The 16,990-nt window shown below is 41.7% G+C and overlaps 1 protein-coding gene across 1 annotated transcript in view; it reads left to right on the top strand.

The window, feature by feature from the left end:
* MUSK (muscle associated receptor tyrosine kinase) overlaps positions 1-16,990 on the top strand; it is an 85,703-nt gene that overhangs the window by 59,691 nt on the left and 9,022 nt on the right. Inside the window, exons 10-16 of the mRNA XM_019555385.1 lie at positions 2,026-2,201; positions 2,843-2,866; positions 5,400-5,488; positions 6,223-6,382; positions 7,461-7,647; positions 9,991-10,182; positions 16,353-16,501. Coding sequence (XP_019410930.1) covers positions 2,026-2,201; positions 2,843-2,866; positions 5,400-5,488; positions 6,223-6,382; positions 7,461-7,647; positions 9,991-10,182; positions 16,353-16,501 — 977 coding nt within the window. The remainder of the gene's footprint in view (positions 1-2,025; positions 2,202-2,842; positions 2,867-5,399; positions 5,489-6,222; positions 6,383-7,460; positions 7,648-9,990; positions 10,183-16,352; positions 16,502-16,990) is intronic.

Here is a 16,990-nt window from a genome sequence, read left to right on the forward strand (position 1 = left end):
CCCCCTAACCCCTGACCTTTGCCATTATAAATCCCTCCCCTTGCCCCTGCAAGTACTCTTTTTAGAAAGGGGTTTTGCCATCGTGGAACCAGAAACCCCATGCCCATGCAGCCATACCTCCCCAACACCCCTGCATACCCCATGCAATATAGAAGAGTAAGACTGCATTTTGAGCTATTATGCAATCACTTCTATACATACAGCACAAACGCACACAAATCAGGACAAAAATATATTTTTAAATTAAATTAAAATATATTATTATGGTTGTTTGATTTTTAGTATATAATGTGTTTTTCCCCCCTAAGATGACAAACCCTCTTCCCCAAAGGCATACTTCCAGGGGCAAGGGGAGGGACTTCCAGATGGCAAAGGTCAGAAGTTAGGGGCAGGACTTCAGAGCCCAAGATTACAACCAGGGGGTGGGACCCCTGTGAAGGGGCAGAGCTATCCATGCTGTGAGATAGCAGCTGCTGCTGCTGCAGCCAGCAGAGCTTTCCTGACCCCAAGTGCATTGAGACTGCGCTCCCTGCCAGAACCTGGGCTAAGCACTCCAGGAGACCCTGGAGTTCCCCCTGGCTGCTGCAGGAGGCAGAGCAGGGTAGGAACAGCCCTGTACCTGGGCTGCTTCTGTTGGGAGCAGACTTGCTCCCAAGAGGGAGCACATGTAGATATGCTCCCAGGGAAGGCTTACTGTGCAGTAAGCCTTTATAGCATTAACAGCATGTGCAGAAGTGCCCATAATATGGTGGTTCTGAAGAAACAGGCACCAACTGGAGACTTAGCTGAGTCCAATAAATCACCTCCACTTTCAACCTCTAAGTACTTCAATGGAGGGTCCAAAAAAGTGAACGGCTGATAATTAACAAAGATGCCTCGTTTCCAACCCTTCTACAAAGTTTGAGTTATGACAGTTTGGGTTTTCTTATAAAACAGTGTCTTACCTGCACCCTATTTGTGAACTACCAGTACCTGGGGGAACGTTTGTTCACCAGAGTGCCCCAGGGGATGATGAGGTTGAACGGTCATAAACTACTGCATGACCGTTTCGGGCTGGATGTAAGGAAGAATTTCTTTACTGTCCGAGCTCCCAAGGTCTGGAGCAGCCTGCCATCGGAGGTGGTTCAAGCATCTAAATTGAACACCTTCAAGAACAAATTGGATGCTTATCTTGCTGGGATCCTATGACCCCAGCTGACTTCCTGCCCTTTGGGTGGGGGGCTGGACTCGATGATCTTCCAAGGTCCTTTCCAGCCTTAGTGTCTATGGAATCTATAAACGATCCGATGGTCAAAAGGGTCATGCTTTACATTTAAATACATGCTTTCAATGAAGAACTTACAATAACAATTTTCATTTGATTATGTCCTTTGATTATTATGATTTACTTTTTATATTGAGAAAGCACCTAGAGATCTCAGCCAGAACAGAATCCCATTGTGCTTGATGCTATCCAAAGGCTTCTATCCTAAACAGATCCTGCTCCAAAAGACTAGACATACTAATAGAGCAGGCAGTAGACAAAGGTGGGAAGATGACAGACATAATAGTGTCCACAGTTCTTAGCCAGTTAGGTGTAGTGACTGCAGTTTGCCTCCTGCCATTATCACATATCGGTTTTATCTTTGCATTATAGAAAGAAGGTGAATTTAGAGGACAGTGAGAGGGAGGTTAAGGCGGTGCACAGGTGTGACATATTGTTATAAGATAATGGCAGTAATTATTTAAGAATAACTGGTGGGAACCCGTCACATAGAATGATGGGTGATGGGCTTTGAATAGCATCATGCTTCATTAAAGTGTAGCTTAAAGAGAAGAAGTTATTATAATCCACACAATATTTCCATTATAATTTATGGGCCAGATTCTCACCCGGGGTAAAATATCACAGTCCTGCTGAAAACAATGGAGATAACTCTACTGCCTGAAGATCTCATTACATAACGCTTGTGTGACCTTGTAAATGAATTATTTGCTACCAGGCCACTGACTCTGTATTTTGCTGTTCTTCTTAAAATAATGTAGAGAGCACTGCCTTGCGGTGAAGGATCTCTACTGCTTTAAGGAATGGCTTGCAATGGAGGAAAATTCCCAGAAAGGAATTTATAAGCCTGGACTAATGCTGCTGACTCTTCCTGAATGCAACAGGCTTCCCAGCCTACACCAAGACCCCAAGGCCTGCACTAGAATTCCATACCTTGGTAACTGAGAACTGTGCTCTCAATTTGCCTTCCAGCTGTATGAAATGGGGCTGAGGCTTAGCAAGAGTTTGGGGAGGAAGGGGAGGCCTGACCCACCTTCCAGGGGAGTTGGCAAGTAATAAGACCAATGTGTAGCCTGATTTATAAGCTAATGATGAGGCTCCCTCTTTGCACAGAAAAGGAACTCCATATAGGATTCTCCCTAGGACTGGAGGGCTGTGGTTTGAAGTGGGAGAATTCATCCCCCTTCTACACAGTGGTAACTGCAGAAGAAAGCTGATATACCTCAATTCTTCCCCCAAGGATTCCCTGGTTAGTCTGAAGTGAGACAGAAGGCAAGACAGGGCAGGGAAGCACTGCAAAAGACTAACACATTCAGAAATATGTAAGTTTTTGTAGGCAACAGCCTACTTTGTCAGAAGTTTCTGATGAAGCATCTTCATCACAGCACCTGACAGAGTAGGTTGTTGCCTACAAAAGCTTATGCATTTCTGAACAAGGTAGACTCTAAGGTTCACCCTGCCCTAACTTCTCTATAATCTGTGAGAGAACAGATAGTAGCTGTGCTAGTGACCAAGCTCTTATTTTAACAAATAGACTATCAGTTGCTTATGTACTGTCTGTCTTCTTTTTTTTTTCAGATTTTAAGAAGGAAAATATAACCAGTAAGTAGATTCCCTTAGGATTTACATCTAGATGCCTTGCATTGATAGGTGCAGTGTTGCCAGCCCTCAAAACATCTGGGGCCATTCCACCCTTTTGGTACCTAAGTGAACGGAGGCATCTAACTGTGACTCACTTCCGCCTTGCCCGAGTGCCTAAAACAACATTAACGCAAATGGTGGGTTGCTTTTTCTCCTTCTTGATGGCTTTTGTAATTTAGTCTTTGGCCGATCTGATGGTGGGTAACAAAAGCAAACAGTTTTTCAGGGACTCAAGCAAGGTGGAACAGGAATATATGTAGGCACTTAATAGGTGGAGGAAGATCTGACCCTTGGTGTTTTAATTTGAGGCCCACCTGGAATCTGCCACTAACACTCTATTTTTCTGGTTTAATTGAGGGGGGGGGAAAACGGTTTCTAGCCTTTGGGGATGTGGAGAATTGTGACTCCCTAAATATTTCAATATCAGGAGGCAAAAACCCAAACACAACAATTTCAGTTGTGAAGCTTTGGTGGCCGGCAATGCTCACGATATTTTAGGTTTAAAATATTTGCAGTGTATGTTTTTGTTATGGCCAAGCAATATTTTTGTAGTATGATACTTCTGTGCCTACTTTGGTGCCTCTGATTTCATAAACTGAGCAGACCTTTACTTTTCTGTGGACTAAAATGTGTATATGCAATCCCTCATTCAGGCACCTGAAGGCTCATTTTTAAAGACAGTGAGTTAAGCTCTGCTGTCACTTAATGTTCTGTAACCCTTGAAAAGTGCTCAGACCAGGAATGGAAAAATCAGTAAAGTAAATGGAAAATGGAAAAATGGAAAAATTCAGTGTAAGAATCAGTAGAGTAAAAGTAGTTGTTTCTCTATAACTTTCCTTTAAGGGTTTGCTTCTAATATCAGCTACTGCTCCCCTGCTCCTTGTTACCATAGTGCATCCCTTTTATGGTGTGCAGGGAGAACTGCCTTAATTCACTGCAGCTGCCCCGTCCCTGTTACTTGGACAATCCTTGCATTTAAGGAATACATACAGCTGTGGTTATTCCTTTATGCAAAAAGAAAGAGAGCAATGTGTATATATATGAGCATGCCTGTGAGTGTGAGTCACCCCCACTATACTTCTCTCCAGATAGATTTTTTAAATGCTGTGTCATGTCAAAAAATGGGCTGTGTAAACATGCTACCTTTTAGCTTTTTGTCAAGAGTACTCTGAATCACCATCTTATTCAGCTGATCTGTTCTCTGTGTTTATTTAATTTTATTTCATGGCATTAGGTACAAAACTAAGATTTTATTCCTTTTTTATTATGGTACCATTGTCAGGTCCATGGAGTTATTGGGACTTGTTCTCACCAAATGTCCTACTCATTCTATTCCTTTTGTAGCTAAAAGGGTTAACAGTAATATAATAATAATAAAGCCAGAAAATACAGTTAGTATCCCAAAAAGCTTAGTGTGGGGTCAGTGTACCTAAACCCACTAGATGCTTTTGAAAATCCCCTAAATTCCTTACAGCCAATTCTTTACAATTAGATAAACAAGTCTAGTAAATAATACTTTTTATGTACAAGGTTGCATTAAATCATTAAATTCTAATAGCTTCCCATCTTTTTTTCCTAAATTTTAAAAGGAATGTTCCTTTTTATGTGGTGGAGCAGGGGCGGGCAATTATTTTGGGTAGAGGGCTGCTTATTGAGTTTTGGCAAACCATCGAGGGCCGCATGACAGGCAGCGAAGGGCAGATACATATTAATTTTTAAAATTTTTAGGGGCCCCGTGGGCCAGATAGAATGGCCTGATGGGCCTCATCCAGCCCCTGGGCCTGTGGTAGAGTTTAACAATATGGATTTGTTACATATATCTAGATTTGAAATTTACAGAGCAGTGATTCTTAACCATGGTGTTGTTGGATCCTTTTAAGTGTGATATGAGACATCATGCAATATTAGCACTGTTAACTGGGCAAAAACCTACACCTGATTCACAAGAGTAACTGAGAGATTTCAAATAGGAATTAATGGCATCAAAAACATTCTGACCTGTCTTTCTGAGGTCTTTGCAACAGAAGAATTGCTGTGTTTTTTTCCATTGTCAAAAAATGAGTAAACCTAAGAGCTGGCATTTTCCAAGGGGTGCCTTAAGTCTAATAAAGGGTGTCTTGAGTCTAAAAAAGGTTGAGAACCATGTTACAGAGATACTCTTGGGGCTGTTTAAATGAAGGTCAGGGTTGCGCTGGAGGGAAGTGAAGGGGATAAATAAGACGAAGACTTCAGAGTGACTGGAACCTGAATGCATCTCATTTACACTAGTTTAAATCCATCTCCTTTGGAGTTACACTACATTAACCCTGCTGTAATGAGTTCAGGAGCAGTTCCAAGTGAATGGAAGTCTAGGTAGTCTCATAAGTGGAAGGCTAAGTTGCTTGGCCATTTTAATGCTCCCAAGGCTTCCCTGCTTCTAATCAGGAGTTAACATCATTACACTGCTTGCAGTACATGGTCTTACTTTCCTTGTTCAAATGCTTTTTGTCCACAGCAAAGTGCTACAAAGGCAATGGGCGGTTCTACCAGGGTCCCATCAATGTCACAGCTTCCGGTGTTCCTTGTCAGAGGTGGAGTGAGCAGGTAAAGCATCCATTCCTTCAGATCTAAAAGAAAGGCTGAATGTATAGCTCAGTTCTCAGAGTCAGGCACTCGCATCCCACTGAAAGGGAGCTGGACCCATGTTCCCTTAGGATGCTCTAAAAATCCTGGCTTAACTATGTAACAGGCCCAGAGCCCCTTTGAGAGCTGTGGCACACTCAACTCTGCTGTAGGAAGTGTGGGAAAAGATGGCATGTGTGATAGCCAGGCCTGAGCCAGCTTCCTGCAAAGCATCTCCTTGCAGCACGACAGCCTGAAAACTCTTTGTAATTATGCCAAGTGCCAGTGACCCCAATGTGGGATGGTATGGCAGCTGCAGATCAGTTGGGAACAAAAGGTCCCTTATTCCTGGGCCTTGTACACCATAGCAGTAAGCAAAGGGTACAAGAGCCACACTGCTAGCTGCATGCTGCTGAAGGATTCCCTTATGCTGAGATGACCATTCTGTGAGGCTCCTGGTGCACAGAAGAGCCATTACAGTAGCACTTTCAATCATTTCATATGGCCTAATAAAGATATAATCATTACCCACCTGAAGACTCATTACCAAGGCACTGAGCAAAATCTGTAGAGACTGAGAAGCAGAAGTGAGGTACTTAAATGGGGTTTCTTCATTCACCAATTAAGTAGGTGTCTTACAGCGTTAGCATTTCACACCAGTGGCTGCCTCGCTTACATTTGGAAAAAGAGTAATCTAATTTCCTTCTCACCAAAAGGCACCCCATTTGCACAGAAGGACCCCTCAGGTTTTCCCAGAACTCTCCAATGCCGAAAACTATTGCCGTAATCCAGGAGGTGAGAATGAGCGACCCTGGTGTTACACAAAGGATCCCTCTGTAAACTGGGAATACTGCAGTGTTCCTCCTTGTGGAGATGGTAAGGGACTGCGGCTGACAACTTTGGACAGCAGTTCTCCTTGTAGGATTCCCATTAAGCACTGACACGCAAAAAACATTCAGGTCTGTTTTACCCTAATAGTCACCTCAGTGTTTTTAGCTATTTGCATTGACTTCAGAGGGAACAGAATATAGCCCTTCAAGTTCAAAGTGCTTTACCAAACAACCCAGCCCCACAGAACCCTTGACTAACAGATGTTTCTTCACATTACAGATGAGAAGTGGGGGCAGAGAAGCCAAGTGTTTTGCTTTTGCACAGCACAACAAAAACTATGGTCAAGGAGAGAGGAACTTAGAATAGTATGTGGTGAAACATTTTGGGTGTAATTTTCATCATTGATGAAAAACACAGATTCAGGTTGACTGAAATATTTCATGAATCCATGTATAATTTGCCAGGTTTATTTCAGTTAAAAAAAACAACAACCCTGAAAAAATGTTGAAAATCTAAATGCTTTGTTTCTTCATTTTTATAAACAAAATCTTTTTGATCGTCAATTTTGATTTTCTATTTTATACACAAAACCCTCTAAAAAACCCTCTGAAAATGAAACATTTGTATCCAACACTATATCCAACCTCTGGCCATTTTATTTTTGCTACTAGCTGGTTTGCTAAAAAATCCAATTCTTCGTATATGTTGGGATTTTAAAATATCACAAGAATACCAAACTGTTCAAAATACACTTTAACAAAGGCTTCTTTTTCCCCCACTTTCACTTTCATTAAGCAGAGATCAGAAGCACAGGTCTTTATGAACTGAAGCTACCTTGCTTTGGCTCACTCGAGAAGGAATAAACACGGCAACCTAACTTAGGTTTCCTTCTAAGTCCTGGTCATTGCATTTACAAATTAGCTGACTTCTGGGATGGCTCTGAGAGAGCTAACTTAGTAATTACTTGATATTCATGGTGGGTTTTTTTTTTTTGAAAGGCATGAACACACTTTTTGACATCACAAAATGTCCCTGACAACAGCCTAATGTTACAAGCATCTCTTAAAGAAAAGTCCAATAGCATTTCAAAGGGGTGCACTCACTGTTTTTGTTTTCGTTACAGCCTCCTTTACACAAGGAACTAAAAACCCAAGTGCAGAGACTCCAAATCTCCCTCCTCCTCCTTTCTCCCCTACATACTCCATGACTGTCATTATTTCCATCATCTCCAGCTTTGCACTGATAGTGATCTTCATTATTGTTGCTCTTATTTGCTGCCGGAGAAGAAAACAATGGAAAAACAAAAAGAGGTATGACCTAAGATTTCTTGGTGCAGGCAAGGAAAAAGCTATCAGTAGTCATAAGTCACGTAGAATTTACTAAAGCAAATTTAGTTTTGAAACAGGACTTGTAGATGTAATTTCAGTGCTCATTAAGTTGCGACACAAGGAAGAAATGTAAGTTGTCCTCAAATATTTTTTTTTTTGTAGTCTGAGTGGAAACGTCGTAAGAGTAAACTGATTAAATCTACTTAAGAAGCCTGCATTTTCTTTCGACCAACAGGCTTGCACACTCTGTTCAGTGTCTGTTTTATGTTAAAAGGTGATCATGCAAAGGGAAATATTAAATTGTAAATGCTTCGGGGCAGGGAGATGTCTGCTAGTACCTGCCATAGACTTTTTAATCTGACTGGCATGTCTGGCTGCTACTTGAAAACGAATATCATATTAATAACAATAAGATTCTGCATCAAGCAGACTGAAGATCCTCATATTCTTCCCTGGGACCCAGGGACAAGGAACAGCAGTGTCCTGCTTCCCTGAAGAGTCTTTTGGAGAATATTGATGCTTGTCCAGTGTTACAGGTCTCCTACATACTTCTAGTTAAGGAGAAAGGTATTTGATTTTAAATTCTCAGCACGGCGAAACAAGGAAATGGTGATTTCAGCTACAGTACAACCAAGTCAGCCATATGAATTTTGCTGTGACTGAGACTAGTTGGGACTTGATGTAACCCTAAGAGATTGTTTAACAAAGAAACCTGGCCACATATGTAAACAGTTCAGCAAATGCATTGGTTCAGTTCTGAATGAAAAACAAAGTTCTGGTTTTACAGGCTATTGACAGATTAAAGCAGCATTTCCCAAACCTTGTGTAAGTTTATGTCGCACTGTAGGCAGTTGGGTACTCTGATGCCTCTTGTACTTCAGCTCCTGCCTCTGGTTCTCTTGCTGCTGATTCCCCACACTATGGATACCCCTCACCAGCTGCTGTCACTGGCAAGGGGAGGCAGTGGTAGCTGAAGTGGGGAGAGGGTGTGACAACAGCTGAAGTAGGGAGATACTGCTGTGATTCACATGTTCCCACTAGGAAATGTTCAGGTCCACCCTACCTTCCCTAGGGGGGCATGCATCACAGTTTAGCAAATGCTGAATTAAAGAATCAGTTGTGCAGATCAAGCATTGCTTTGAAAGTAAGGACCAGGTCTTCTAGGCCATAATTGCCATTCTAAAATTGTAAAACTTTCCTCCTTGGCAAGAACACTATTCAGTAGATTATTGGACATTGTTAAGGGTTGAATGATCAAAGGGAAGAAAGGAACAGAAAAAGACCCAAACAAATAGGAAAAAAAGAGTCTTTGAATGAAATTTCTTCTGTTGCCAGGCATTACTCTACAGACTTTTCAGTGAATACACAAGACATTATCTAGACATGAATCCTCATCCTCTTAAAGCAAATTCCACAGCCTCAACCCGAAGTCTCTGTGGTTAATAGCCAACAGTGTTTATGAATCAGACCAGGGATTTTTCCAGCCTAGATTCGTTCTATTGTCAAAAACTGAAAGAACCTTTTTTGTAAAGGAGTGTCAATGTGCAGAGCACTTTGTTTATTATTCAGGATAATGCTTCCTGGGTATCATTGCTTCTTGTGGGGTTCTCAAAGAGGTTTAGGTCTTCTGTCTCCATACTGCTGCTCCACAATACAACATGGTCCTAAAACTTCTTAAACAGACAAATATTTCTTGCTCACATGGGTCATTCCATTACTGCCTCAACATGACTAATCATAGGAGAAGGAGACCAGCCCCATATGTGAGGATGTACTAGATTGGATCCTGGCCTGGCAAACTGACAGGTTCAACCCAGAAATAAGAAGCAAATTGGAAATAGATCAGAAGTAACAATTCAGTGTCATGAGACAATAGAACACAATTAATAAACTAAGGACAGATGGCAAAATGCTCAACAAAGCAGGGTGTTCATAGAGAGGTGCATAGCTCCATGTTAAGGGGTGCTATGCATCAAAGATAGTTCCCAAGTACAGTTTCACCTGAGTGTGCCATGCTGAACATGGACATGCTGGCAGGAGGACAGAGGGCAGGGCAAACACAAGAGGCCGAAATCTGTACTGAAATTCCCATTCTTGTGGCAAGTCATTTCTACCACTGGAGAGCAGGACAAGAAGCTATAGGCTGTCTTTTGAAGGATTGCAAGTGACTCCATATATGCCAAGAGGCCCTGTGGGGTTTTTTTGTACCACACTTCTCCAGTTGTCCAGGGTCAAACACCAAATGAGATGAAAAAATGTTGTCTCCTGGCAGAGCAATATCTACATGATTTCACCTAACCATTGATTCCTTGTCCCTCAATTCAGGGAATCAGAGGCACCAGCACTTACAACTCTTCCCTCTGAGCTCTTACTGGACAGACTTCATCCTAATCCTATGTACCAGCGTATGCCACTTCTACTGAATCCTAAATTGCTCAGCCTGGAATATCCAAGAAACAACATTGAATATGTGAGGGATATTGGAGAAGGAGCATTTGGAAGAGTCTTTCAAGCAAGGTAAAGGTCCTGCTAGTGAGTACTCCCTAGTGCTCGCAATTAGATGCCGTAACTATCTGGCCAGAGTACTGAAAACAGGAAACCACTGGCTCATATACTCAACGTGCCATAGAGAAATGCACAATTCAAATAAAAATGAAATATTCATATATGAAAGTATAACAACAGCTTGCTTATTTCTATTGTTATTCATTTTTTCATTATTATTTAGCAAAATAGTCTTGTAAATGTCCCCATTCTCCTCCTGTTTATTAGATAGGGAAGATCAGTTATTCCCACGAGACCAGTTTAAAGTGGCAGCTCAGTTTATCATGCATTGAGGACAATTATATAACTCTTCCTGTTGTTACCGAGAGTGATCTATTGTGATGATATTGTATGCTTCAGGATTTTCAGTTTTGGGCACCACACTTCAAGAAAGATCTGGGCAAATTTGAAACAGTCCAGGGCAGAGCAGCAAAAATGACAAGAAGCCTGGAGAGCATGACTTATGAAGAAAGATAGACTCTGAGGGTGGGCAAGCACTGGAGCAGGCTGCCTAGAGAAATTGTAGAACCTCCATCCCTAGAAATGTCAAGAGCAGGTTGGACAGGCATTCGGCTGGAATGGGATCACCTGCCTTGAGTAAGAGGCTGAATTAGATGCATGGCATAACTAGGGCAGGGCAACTGGGGCAGCTGCCCCAGGTACCAATTTAGGGGGCGTGAGGGGAAAAAAATGGCCACTGTTACCACCGCACGATCATGCCAGCAGCAATCAGAAGACACACCACTGTCTCACACCTCTGCATGAGTTTGGCAGCTGGCCCAGCCCTACTACATGACCAAACGACCTTCTGAGGTCCCTTCCAACCCTACTTTCCTATGTGATTCCATGAGAAGGGATATGAAGCTTAAGTCCTGTCAGTTATTCCATTCTCTTACAGGTTAAGCACAATGGACAGAAAAGAATACTCTGCTGCAACTTGTTAATTATGGTGTCTTGTTCAGCAAAGCCAAAGTCTTCCTCTTCCACAGAATGGCTGCAACAGCTGATATTTTTAAGTTTATAGTATGAAAATAGTCTGCACTAAATATGGACAGTTCTACTGTTGACAAGCTTGGATTAGGAAATGAATGATGGGTAGACTACATTTTTTTCAATGGGGAAATACTTGTGATGGACGTGAGAGATATTTTTAATGAAGAGATGGAGAGGAAGTGCAGGCATGCATTTATTTATATGGGGAGTGTTAAAAATAACAGTTTAAAGGGCATACAGTGGGAAATCACAGATGCTTAGCTTATTATTGATTGTTTGCTGGGGTTATTTGATCCCAGCAGCCTTTCCTGCCCAGGGCAGGGGGGTTCTCAAGGTCCCTTCCAGCCAATGATCTCACAAGGTCCCTTCCAGCCCTAAACCTCTGTGAATCTGTGAGCTTTGATGGCTAAACTGGATGAGTTAAATTTGAAGTGACAACAAAGCATATTAGGGCAGAGGTTCAGCTATGTTCCAGATGCTGATGATGCAAAGCTCTCCTAAACCCAGTGTATGTGAATTTTAAAACAAACCCAAAGAGCATGCTGTTGAATATAGCTCATTATTTGATACCATCCTGGGCAAAATTCACCCCTAGAGAGAGGCAAAACAAACAAGGATTATCCCCTACTTGAGTGCCACTCAAGCTCTATTTTGAGAGTTTTAAGATGGACTTAATACTGCATAGGCCGTCTTTGTGCTAGTCCTCTGAATGGAGGCCAGTATCACCCCCCCCCCCAAAAAAAAAGAGGGGGGGAACACAACTTTTATAAATCTCTTCGAGTTCCATTTATGCTCTGTTGGTCTCTGGTACACGTACACTGGATATGTGTGACGTAGCACTTTGTGTTGGCGTATCAGTGCCCTTTTTCAATTACTTTCAATCAAACCCTTCTAGGTATATTTAAAAAAAAAATGGGAAAGGCAGCACATGTATGAAAAACATCCTATCAAGTGTTTAGGCCAGGGGTGCTCAATCCCTGGCCCATGGACCAGATATGACCTCCAACACCATGTCATCTGGCCCATTGGGTTCCCCATGGGTCCTAGCTCCACACGCTGGATTGGGCATGCAGGGTGGCATGGGGACTAATGCCAGCATATGAGGCCAAGTGGAGGCAATATGTGGGGTCTGATCCAGCCCATGGACCAGTCCTGTGCCATTCATCTGGCCTGCAGGGCCAAACAATTGAACACCACTGATTTAGACAATGGAAAGATCCTCTTTTTTGCCAATGACTGTTTAAATTGGCTTTTTGAGAGAGCTCCAGCCCTCCTGATTTCTGAATGGGTTTTTTGGTATGATCTTCTCACTCCCAGTAGCATGTTAATTTAGCATGCTTGAGAACCTTCTCATTTGCTGGGCAAATGGAAGAACTTGGCCCTACTATACAGCCTGGCAGGTAAAAGAAACAATGAATCTGTGGCCTGGCAGTACTGAAGATAACACCTTCACAGATCACTAAAGCTACCAAAGTTAAATTACTCCCTTTGGCCTTCAAAAACAAACTGCAATGCATTGGCCTATGTGTGTTAAATGGATGTCTCAGACTAAATATAGTAAGCCTCCTATTTTTCCTCGTCTAATATTTCATCCCTGTAAACATACTTCTACGCATGGTGCCAATAATGTCTTTGCCAGTTGGCTTGCCTAGAATTCTGATTCAATGTTTACTTATTCTTGGGTCAAGCAACATGTCAGGACAGGAAGTGACTGGCTATTATTTACTGGCTACTTCTGAAAAGCTGCCATGTTTGCTAAGGACTAACTCATGCTGCAAGAGAATGAGGATGTAACGAGTTACCTTAACTTTTGTCTTCATCATGCTCAAGTCTGTCCTGTGTGCATGGCTATGGTCAGGTCAAGGCCTTCTGCTTTCAAGGCTGCTGAGTATTTCCTTGTGGTCACTAACAGTCAGCTAGCAGCTCTCAAGATATGTCTGATTTGTTATGGACCAACGTGCAGATTTCTTCTAGAGCTGGAGCTAAATGGTCTGGGCTCAGTCTATCAAAACTTGCTAAACTCTTAGATAAAGACTGTGGTTGGCAACCCTATTTCTCTGGCACGACAGCTCTTTCTACCATAAAGATTATGTCTGTGCAGGACAGAGAGCTGTCTCTGGGACTGTGGAAACCCATCCAGAAATCAGGATGGCTGGAACTTCTCCAGTGCAAACCTCATCAGCTTCCACTCCAAGTGCAAGGGGTACTTCTTCACCCCGCCTTTCCTAATATAAACAGAGAGCAGCATTCACAAATAAAATATAACAAAAGAAGAACAGCATAATCCTCTACCAACACCAGTACATCATTGTCCCTTGGGAGAGGGAGGAAGAAATCAAATGAACTGCATGTCATAACCATGTTGCTTATGGCACCCATGAAAGAGTCTCAGATACCATACCCATTGGATTCAGGGTCTACAACTCTGTATGACTGGTCTGACCTTTGCACTGGTAAACAGCTTAAAACCAAAGCAGTCACAGCTCTTTCCAGAGCTGTGCAGATTCCCTGGAGGGAAAGGAGACATTAATATCTTTTTTGTCATGTATACCCTTGTGCACTGACAGCTGACTATTTAATCCAAGCATTGAATAAAGCATTAAAGAGACATACTGGTGAAAATAACTGTTGGTATAACCTTGTTCCAGGAGGTAATGGCCAGCTGGGCAGGAGGCCCTCAGTTTTGAGACCTGGAAGCTTGAAATCCTCTGTTAACTTCAGAATAAGTGGCCTCCTAGTACTGTCCCACACCCGTGTCTTTATTTCAGTCTGGAAAGATCATTCATTGAAATTAAAGAGGTTGGTCTCTGTATCTGTACAAAGTGGGCTAATAAAGACACCAATTATGTCCAAACTGGCAGTTTTCTGCCATATGACTACTTGTCTATTAACAGCTGGTCTGAGATCATTGAGACAATTTACACAGAGTAAAAGTCCCCTGTGAACAAAGCACCAAGGATACTGCTTATGTCCCACTTACTCTCAGAGATCAGATGACACATGGTTTATTGCTGGCCTTGCAATAAACAAAATGTGAAATCTGTGCCAACCTTTTATTTTTCTACCATATAAACTCATGTAAGCTACTAATGGGGTGTAATGAACCCCCAATACCAATCAGAAGAGATGAGACCCCTTATCTTTTTCATACTTTGCTTATTAATAGAAAGAATGATACAGATCATTTACTCTCAAGCACCAAAATATGTGATATTGGACAGCACGTGAAAAGGGTATTCTCCCTCTTGATAGAGTAGAAGCTTCCATACACAGCAGAGGAGCACCCCCCCCCCTTCATTTGCAACATTCATGCAAATGAAAGTTGAATCAGTGTTATTGCTCCTGGGTGCTGGAACTCAATGGGCAATCTTTTCAGCTGTGATATTGCTGTCCTGCGAGATTTCCTTTTAGACGGGCATTATGCCATTCTCTGACATTTGACAATGATCTGACATTTACCATGTCCAAGTACATCTGTTGCAAAGCCATATGTCTGGAGTAGATGACAAGGAAACTGAACGTTTGCTTTGGAAATTAGAACCTGTCCAATGCTATTGGACAGTAAAGTAAGGTGACGTTTAAGTAATGGGTGATCAGTAAATCCAGGGAAGTAACACGAATCCCAAAGAGGTGCCACCTTCTATAGACATTAGCAGGCTACGTCTAGACATAATATTTTCATGCTGAGCACCTGCCTTCCATGTCTCCCTGGGTATGAAATATTGTGGCTAATAAAATTCATGATATACCTCAACTGTTTAAAAAGTAGAAAGTTCCTGAGCTTTGGAAATTACCATCTCAAAACCTCTGGCAAGCTTGGGAGCCGGTGTCTTTAATTACAAGTCTTGAGTACAGAATGCCCTGTAAATCTGAAAAAGAAAATGTTTATATCACAATAATCTCTAGAGGCTCCAAGTAAGAAAGCAGTCTCTTTTTTGAAGACATGCTAAATACACAAACACAGTGAGTGGTAGCCTGTCCCCAAAAAGCTTTAACTTTGGCTTATCTTCTCTGACAAGATATTGGCTTTCCCTAAGTCTTAAAGAGGTCAGTGGAAGAAGTAGGAAGAGAACCAAGGTATGATGACTTCCCAACTCATGCTGTATTTACCAGTGGGTATACAACATGGTACAAAATCTGTTCTTGGGTGGACCTGAAACACTGGTGTTCCCTCAAAGACATCCACCTTCTAGAGCTAGTGCAGGGTGCAAGAGTCACTGGATGGGGGACTATAATCTTCTTCATGAGGACAAACAGGCATACTAAGAGTCACCATAGTGCCATCCTTCTTGTAGAAAATGCAGATATATCTTACCCAGAGCTGCACAAAATGCAGATATATCTTACCCAGAAATGCCTGAATAGCTTGTGCACTGTAAGATACAATCTTGGGGCAACTAAAATACTAGTTTGTTTGTTTTTCTGGACCACCAAAAAGGTGGGAAGAAGCTTTGAAAATGTTGAAATATTCTATTTCAACATTTTTGATACTGAACTTTTTTCTTGTTGTTGTCAAAAAGGTTAAAATAGACCTACAAATTATATTAAATGGTTCATGGAATGGGATATTTTATTTGGTACCAATTTTTCAGTTCAAGCCTCTGTCCAAAAAATCAGTTATCCACACAGAGCCCTACTTATTTTGATTTAGGGCATGGGCACATGGACAAGCTATTGTGAAGTAAAGGGAGGTGGTATTTTACAGCGCATCATGGGCTCTGTAGTAACTACCCATGTGTACATCTTACCCTGTAGCAATGGAATCTAACTTGCTGTAGCTTAGGCCTCAATGAAAGAGGGGTACATTACGGCTAGCTTTCATTTACTGCTGGGCAAAAGCATGCACATAGGCAGTTATCACAAAGTAACTGTAACATATGGTAAAGCCTTGCCCTCCTTTATCACAGGGTAACTCGTTCACATATCCATATCCTCAGATGAACTCTCTCTAAAGGTGAAATGCAGATATTCTTCTCTTCATGTTCCTTCAGTCCTTGTCCCTTCTTCAAACTGTCCAACAACACTGCATTTCAATTCCAATGCACATTAGAGCTTTGAAAAACCTCACATCCCTGTTTTTAGCAGTAACTGAAGATGAAGTTTGGGCATTATTTCTCCCTTGTGATCATATGCTTTCTCTCTCTCCTTAGGGCTCCTGGATTGCTTCCTTATGAGCCATTCACTATGGTGGCAGTGAAAATGCTGAAGGAAGAAGCATCAGCAGACATGCAGGCTGATTTCCAGAGAGAGGCAGCTCTCATGGCAGAATTTGATAACCCAAATATTGTCAAACTTTTAGGTATGAAAGCATAATGTGAAGCTTTTGGGTTCTGGTCTTTTAAGGAAACCATTTGCTATCTGCTACACTTCAGAAAATATAATGCATGTAGGGTCACTCTAGGAAACTGAAATTTGCTTTTTTAAGCCCCTACCATTTTGCCCTAATTGGCACATATTTGAAAATTTAACTTTAATGCAATTTTATTTACAATTAAGAAAATACAAAATATCTAAATCCTACTGAGGAACTTGCATCACCACTTCGCTGCAGAAATGCATTTCTCTGCATGCTTCTGAAAGATGTAGGTTCCTAGTTCCATCTATGGGCACAAATAAACTAGCTAGAGTTGTAGGTACAAAAAATAGGGACAAATCTTGAGACCACAAACTGTCTCTGTTACTTTTATGCCATGAAGAAATCCACCAACAAACAAGTTTTAGTATATAAAGCTTTATCATCTACATATCATAGAGACCATTTCATAGTTTCATAGTTGGTAGGGTCAGA

Source organism: Crocodylus porosus, unplaced genomic scaffold, assembly GCF_001723895.1.
Source record: "Crocodylus porosus isolate Cpor-Errol unplaced genomic scaffold, CroPor_comp1, whole genome shotgun sequence".
NCBI classification, from domain to species: domain Eukaryota; kingdom Metazoa; phylum Chordata; order Crocodylia; family Crocodylidae; genus Crocodylus; species Crocodylus porosus.